The following is an 8308-nucleotide window of genomic DNA, read 5'->3' on the forward strand; positions in this document are numbered from 1 at the left end:
GTTTCCTGATCCTGGGAGAGTAGACTACAATGCCGGCTGTTCTGACTCAAAGACTGTAAATAAGTTTTTATATGTAAAGAGTTTTTATATTTTATATATTTAAAGCAAGTTTTTTGGGCAGTGTAAAGTAGGGCTTGTTTGTCATTTCTCTGATCACAAATGCAGACATGGTTTTACGTTTACGCGGCGCAGCGCGATGCAACGCAACGCGTAAAAAGACAGTACAAGTCATTATAATCCATAATTATGTCCCCACTGGATGCAACGAATGCCTCGTTTATAATGGGTTTTCATGTTTTTGAATCATCGCTCCAGCCTGCATCATCACAATATGGTAAGGGGCGTAACATTTCCGTCACACGCTTGAGGTATTCGGCCAATCATAACGCACTGGATAGCTGGCCAATCACAGCACACCTCGCTTTTCAGACCGATGAGCTTTGTAAAAATCGACGCGTTTCAGAAAGGCGGGGCATAGAGGAAAAACAATAATGTACAGTATGTGGAAAATAATGTGTCTTTTTAACCTTAAACCGCATAAACACATTTCATTACACCAAATACACAAAATAATGTTCTTTTTAGCAACATCATATGACCCCTTTAAACATCCCTAATCCAAACCAATATTTGCTCAAAACCTTTTTTTTTTTTTGAGACGGACACTCTCCAAGACTCTTCAAAACTCTCCTCTTGAGTTTGATTTTCCGGCAGTTTTTTGCTTCAAGTAACTTTGTCGATTCGCTGTGGACTTTCCTATCTTCAGAAGAACCAGAGGAAAACCTCCAGGTCACTCCTAAAGAACTCATCAAGAACCTCCGTGTCTACCGCATCAGAACTCTTGTTCAGCAACAAAGTCAATGCAAGTAACCGTTTACAACTATTTAGATGTGTGTTTAAGTTTGAGCCCCTTTTAAGGTGATCTTTGATTCTCTGATGATTCTCATTAGATTGTGGTTAATTGATGTGAAATACTGCCATTTTTTGTCCTTCTCTCTCTTTCCTTACTTTCCTTCATTCTGTACAAATGTGTTTTGCTTAGTTTAGTTGTACATTAGCTATAGTTTCATTTATTAAATTCCTTATATTCACAATTGATTGTCTCTGTGTGCTGCTCACAATTCGGAGTCTTAATAACATGCTAAATTACTGCTAGTACTGCATAAAGTAGGAAAACTATTCTTCCTTGGCCAGGAAAATAATCTTTCCTAGAATTGATAAATGATTATATTGTCTGCTCGGTGGACGGACAGATCAAATAATTGTAATATTGATCCTGCTACAGTTAATTCTAAGATCTAATCTAAATATTCATTATTAATTATAACCAGTTATAATTAATCATAAATATTTCCCTTTTGAGCTAATTTGCTACATTTGTAACCACAAGTTGAGAGATGAAGTTCCATCCACACAATTTTCAATACTTTTTCGAATTGGGACTCTGGTTTTGGGAAACACGGAATGTGTGGACCACTGTAACAACAGACGTGACTGGGACAAACCTCATTGGTTCTCAAATGTCAAGCAAGTACAGCTGAGAAGTACACCATATTTTACGGTCTCTATGCATTTGTTGATCAAGGTTTATATATGAATATAAGGCTTAATAAATTTTTTTCATCATATGTAGTGATCCCGTCTTTTCTGAAGATGTGGATTACTTCGTATGGACTACTTTCATGTTGTTTCATGAATGTTTTGGTTGCATGGAATTTCAATGCATAGACAAAAATGATTAAAATATATATCTATACAGTGGTGGCCAAAATTGTTAGAACACTTGGCATATTTAAAACGTTTCAGTTGTTTTTGTTGAATTGGCCATTACAATACCCATAAAAAGAACTATTGCTGGAACTACCAGCGACATAAGGAATCTGCTGGAACATTGAAAATGATGGACCTCAAAGTCGGGACCTCAACCCCATCGAGCAAATTTGGAGCAAGTTGGAAAATAAACTGGACAGACCTATTGTACATTCAGGAAAGCCTTTGGCTTGAGTTGCAGAAGGCATGGGATCACATTAGTGTTGAAGTTCTCAGGAAATATATTGACACTATGCCAGAGAGATGTGCTGCTGTAATTGCTGCAAAAGGTGGACATACCAAATATTAAAGTTAAAAGTGGATAAAAACAGTATGACTCACTTCATCTGATATTTGTTGTGCTCAGAGCAACCATCTGCATGTTTCATGAACATTATGAAATGAAATCATGTTTTGGAGGCAAAAAAGGAGGCAATATTATCAGATCTGTCAGCTGTTCTAACAATTTTGACCACCACTTCTTTTGTGTTTTTCTGAAAATGAATGAAGTCCTTTGGGTTTGGAACAACATGAGGGTAATTAAATGCTGTCAGAATAAAAATTGTTGGGTGTACTAACCCTCTAATTAGCTCTAGCAAACATTTAATCATTAACCATTCATGATGATGCACAGTGTAAAAATAAAAAATAAAATAATAATAAAAAAATTGGACTGGGTTTCTGTCAACTGAAAGTGCTTTGCATATCGTCAACCTACTGCTTGCTGCTGGTCATACTCAATGATTACAAAATATATGTTCTAAACCTGTTGATGTTCATTCGCTGCACTTTCTGTTAGGACACAAAAATCAGACAGTCTTTCTAAGAATGGACCAGTACTCCTTTACAGAAGTTCTGTCCTTAGAAAACTGTTTAGGCCATTAATCTCCCTCATCCTGTGATGTCACAGAGCATTAATCAATCAGAATTCAAAGTTGTGTATGTGTGTGTGGGGCGGGGTGCTTTTGAGTGTCAGAAAAGAGGGTGTGAACAGGAAGCCCAGCGATGGGACATCAATTAATTTGCAGGTGAAATGTAATAGTTTATGAGCAACCTGATCATTTCACCTGTGAAGTCCAAAAAAAAGAGAAAGAAAGAAAGAAAGAAAAGAAAGAAAAAAAATGATGATGGCTTTGCTGTTCCAACTTAAACATTTAAAGTTATCAAAAGCAAAGGGACTACCTTAGGTGTCATGTTCAACTACATCTGTTAAAAAACAGCAAAGAGCATTTGAAACCCCAAAGCAGCATCATTGTGATGGTGTCACTGTGATAAGTTTCACTCTTGGTCTCTATTATTCACAACTAAGTGCTTTCTGACTGCAAAGTTCCCTGGGAAAAATGTAGAGGGAAACTGACTAAGATATCACCAAGCAGTTATGATACTAATAGAAAAGTTGTGATTACATAATAATTACATGAGTCTTCAGAACAGGGATGCATTTACTATTGTGTAACACCTTAAAGTTTTGAAGACACCAACTCTGGTTGTGGTGGAAAAAGTTGGTTTTCTGTATTTTCTGTAAGAGATTATAAACTCATTTAAAGGGGTGGTTGATTGCGATTTCACTTTAACGTTAGTTAGCGTGTAATGTTGCTGTTTGAGCATAAACAATATCTGCAAAGTTACGAAGCTGAAAGTTCAATGCAAACGGAGATGTCTTTTAAAATTCTAGCAGTTTAATGCCTACAAAACCGGCTGGTAGGGATTACAACAAGTTGTAATTAGTTAGTTCCTGGGTTCGTGACGTAATGAACCAGATAAACCCCACCCTAGGGAAAAGGCAGCAAAAGGGGCGGGGCCATGCAGAGGAGAGAAAACTAGAGGTGCACGTAAAAATCTATTCATATATGAATCGTGATTCTGTTTTCTAACGATTCTAATGGATTCACAAGTTTCAAAATCAATGTTCTAAAGCATCGGTTCTCAATATTGTTCCTTGCGTTCCCCTGCTCTGCATCTCTCTCTCTCGCTCTCATTCAGCTCAGCTCCAACAGTGAACTGTTCCAATTACACACTTATTTTCACATAGCTATGAGAAGCATTAAAAATTTATGCGTGTGCAGTTGCCATACTGTATTAAATCTTTAATCTGGATAAAACCGTATATTAAAAGCTAACATAAGCAGTAGCATTTACAAATAACAGCATATCTAAAAGTATGAGACAACAACAAACAAAAAACATAGGCCTACCATTAAAAGCCGTGCTTGCACAGGTTCTGCACGATCCTTTTCAATAATATCCTCTGATTCTCAATCGGGCTCAAACTGATAAGTGATATTAACGACGCCGTTGTTTACAATACAACCAGAGCACATGCTGCTGAGGTGAGGGGCGGGACGTTTAGACGCACACTAGAGGCGGTTTAGCCAATCACAACACACTGGGCTAGCTAACCAATCAGAGCCCATCTCCTATTTCTGAGGGTGGGGCTTCATAAAAACAGGAAATGATCAGTGCGTTTCTCAGAGAAGGGACAGAGTGGTGTGGAATAAAGTTTTTTTTTGTTTTAAATGAAGCATTAACACATGGTAGACTGCACCCCATAAACACAATCAAGCCTAGAAGAAACAGAGGGGTTAGAGCTGTCATGATCTCATGAAATGTTTTCATCTGCACAAAGCTCAAAGAACTGCCTCTTTTCCTCCATTCAACCCAATCATACCTCAGGGGCCCCACAGTTCTTACACAGGAGAAAGTGCAAAGATTAACTTAAAGGTCGCAAAGGCCAACTTCAGGTCACAGAAAAAGTTCTGTTTAGAACCACTTAACTTTCTTTAGTGATTTATAAAAAAAATCTAAATAGAATTTTTAAATAGTTTGAATACAGATTTCTAAATAGTTTTAATAATTATTAAAATTGTTCCAAATGAATCCCTATGAAAATAATCATGCTGTCGGAAAGCATCAAACTAGATACAGATAATCCATAATTCACACTAATTGGTTTATTTATAAAAAATGTTAAGATCACTGTAAAGTTATTGCAGCTGGAATCCACAGAACCAGGCCAAGATTGGCTAATCGGGAGCACTTGGAGAATTCCCGGTGGGCCAGTCTGTCTTTTCTGTGGCCGTGAGGGCCAGTGTTGTCATGCCACTGGGTTGAAATATGGATGCTGTGCCTAGGCTGCCTGCACTCACAGCAGCCCACACTTTTTATTTATTATTTTACTGCAGCCCCACTCTTTTTATTTATTATTTTCTCACAGCCCCACCAGCCTGCAGATGACATAGGCTGCGTTTACACTGGCACAAAAAATCCAATCTTTCGCTCACATCTGACACAGATCGGAATTAGTTGCACAAGTGTAAACACAAAAACCCGCACGAGATCCGATTTTTTTGCATCCGATCTGAGCCACTTCCAAATGTGGATTTTAATCGGATACACATCTGATATCTGGACATCCGACCTACGTCTAAACACACATATCCGATTCTCCACAGAACTCCCAATGCGAGGGCGGCACTTTGCTCAAAGATTTTTAATGGCGTTTTAATGCCGGCGTGCTGTATGCCCTCGCATTTTACTGAGATTGAAACTTTTTATAGGTAAGAAATTGCACATTCAGGAGCTGGTTTTCAACCCCCGCCCCGTGAATTTTGAAAATACAACAGCTAAAAGCTACATATATTTCTCAGCAATGAGGTGATAACTAAGAAGTTTTTGTAATTAAACCAAGCTTGTTTGCAATGCTTCACAATCGCAAGTTGGTGCATGTGTTCATTCTCTCTCTTTAATTCGAATTCATTTCAATAAATATCATCTTTATTTCACTAAAGAATTCTACCTCTAACGCGCTGTAGATAAAATAGTCTAACAAATTAAAATTACCATTATTTTCCGGTCTTTATCCGTTCAGTCAGATTTTGTGCTGCAAAACATCCATGACAGCCGTTGTCCATGCTGGCAAATAATAATGGCCATTCGACGTGAATTATATAAATAATTTTAAAAGCACGGCCATTTAAAACCCGATGGCCTACCATGTGCATAGTAAAGCGATCATTGCAGACAATCCTTTTGGGTGGGAATTAGGCTAATGTAAATACAGATATCGGATACCAGTTGTGTCAAAAGTGAATGTAAACGGACGTGCCAAAAAATCGGATATGGTCAAAAGATCGGATCTGTGCATTAAGATTTGCAGTGTAAACGCAGCCATACTTATCTTTTGACTCCCCAGACAGCAGCACAAAAAAAAAATCAGTTGTTGGAGACATGCAAGCAAAAAAATAAGAGATAAAAACAATGGATAATAGAAAGCGCAAAGGTGGCACTGAAAAGGCCAGTATGAAAAAAGAAAGCTCGAAAATACAATGAATTACAAGGCTGTAGAGAACAGTGCATTACTGTAGACTTATATACTGAGGTTTTAATTACATTATTTTAATATAGTCATTTGTGAACTAAAGTGGGCCGTTCTAAGGCATGACACTCCAAGCAGATTAGGATTAAAGCATAAATCAAATTGTTTTAGCACAATTTGGGCATATAAATTGGGAGTTCAAAAGATAGCAACAGAAATACATACAATTAAATAAAAATGCATTATAATAACTCCAATAATTACAGGACTTCCATTACTTTTTCCAGATATTCTGGATAATTTTACAGAAAATTAATTGAAACTGCTCTCACAAAGAACAGTTTCTAGTGGAGAAATATGTGACTTAATTCTAAGTAGAAAAACTCATTTACTATAGACATTTCAATGACTTTTAAAGATTTTATTAATTTACATGGCTTTTCCAGGTTTCTCTGCTATTTCTATAGAACAAACAATATAAAAAGAAAACAGAGACAAACAGGAGAGATGAAAAGACCACAAGGGGCAGACACCCAAATGAAGGCGAGTAAGGGAAGGAAATAAAAACAAACAAACACCTACTTCTCAATTAGGTCCAAGGTCACTCCTGGCACCAGCTTTGCACTCTTCTGCATACAGAACCTTAAGGAAAGAAAACATACACAGACACTCCTTTCAATTTCTGCCTCATTTGATTTTGCCCAAATCCATTTATACGTACTGATTCGTGATTACTCAAACCAGGCTTGACCTCTTAGCACTGACCTCTCGCTATACCTAATCTCCAAACTTTCATTTACCTCCACACACAGGCATACATAAAACACATTTACAGTAATCAACTGAACTAACCCTGGAAGTTAATATGAGCTTTATTTGATCAGTGCCAGCTTTATGTAGATATGGCAGAAAGAAAAGACCAATGAAGATGGAAAATGATGACTATTCATAAGACACAGCAAGGGGTTATTCAGTATACATGCAGCTCTTCATCATTCATCTCTTTTACCTAGCTGTACCATATATCTATATTTGTATTCTACTTTATGAACAGATCATCCAAAATGCAAACTTAATGATACTTTCTGGTTAAATCTGGTTCATTTGTCACATGTTCAGTCCAAGACTGATGCTATTCATTTGTGACATCCATCATGCAAATAGTCAGTATTAAGCTAAACTGTGTGACTGTTGAATTCCTTCCTGGAAAAAAGGGGAGAAAAACATTCATACAGAGTTCAAAATGATTGTTCATGTTCATCAAGCTGCTCCACTTCCTACACTTTGTGGCATCACAGTGTGACAGTCAATTGCATCTCCACAACAACACTTAAACACCTATTTTACCTTATCAGTTCAGTAGCCTCCCAGCAGTGGTGAACAGTGGCATGAAGTAGAGAGAGAGCAGGTCAGAGAGATATTGAGGATACCAGACACCTAAAAGCTCACTGCTATTTTAAACTAGATTTTACAAAGACTAAAATGTAGGGGAGGATCTCAAGAAAATGTGCTGTTCATGGAAGTTTTTACATTACACCCTGTCTACACTGGATGTGAGCAGCATGTTGCCTCACGTCATATCAAAAGCAAATTGAGTCCATTACAATCAAAGACACTGACTAAACTAGATAAGGACAGTAGACAGATATTTCCATATATCTGATGTACTTCCTACGCTTGAGCTACTCTTAAAAACAGAACAGATGAGGAAAGGATGTGATCTATTGGAAGCATTCACTTTGACACATCCTGTTTAGGAAAGTGTGGATATATATATACATATTATTCATCATATTTTACGTATTTTATATATATATATATATATATATATATATATATATATATATATATTATAATTTTATACATATACCATAATGCAGAGTTTACAAAGATACTTTTGTTAAAATGTGCCAACTGTTTTGGATCTGAGAGCTGCCACATTGCAAACCTAAAGAAAAACGGTTTGTGACTGCTATTTCATGTTTAATTGACCTATTATGCCCCTTTTTACAAGATGTAATATAAGTCTCAGGTGTCCCCAGAATGTGTCTGTGAAATTTCAGCTCAAAGCACCCCACTGATCATTTATTATATCAATCTGAAAATGCCTATTTTGAGCGGAAGCAGAAACAGGCTGTTTTCGTGCATGTGTCTTTAAATGATCTGCTGTTCCCCACCCTCTCC

At 37.0% G+C, this 8308-nt stretch overlaps 1 protein-coding gene across 3 annotated transcripts in view; it reads right to left on the minus strand.

The window, feature by feature from the left end:
- The window catches only part of LOC107553319 (regulatory-associated protein of mTOR-like), a 302737-nt gene that overhangs the window by 165495 nt on the left and 128934 nt on the right, over positions 1-8308 (minus strand). For all 3 annotated transcript variants that reach the window (XM_016235517.1, XM_016235516.1, XM_016235515.1), the window contains one exon: positions 6707-6766. In XM_016235517.1, coding sequence (XP_016091003.1) covers positions 6707-6766 — 60 coding nt within the window. The remainder of the gene's footprint in view (positions 1-6706; positions 6767-8308) is intronic.

Source organism: Sinocyclocheilus grahami, unplaced genomic scaffold, assembly GCF_001515645.1.
Source record: "Sinocyclocheilus grahami isolate Dianchi unplaced genomic scaffold, SAMN03320097.WGS_v1.1 scaffold469.1, whole genome shotgun sequence".
NCBI classification, from domain to species: Eukaryota; Metazoa; Chordata; class Actinopteri; order Cypriniformes; family Cyprinidae; genus Sinocyclocheilus; species Sinocyclocheilus grahami.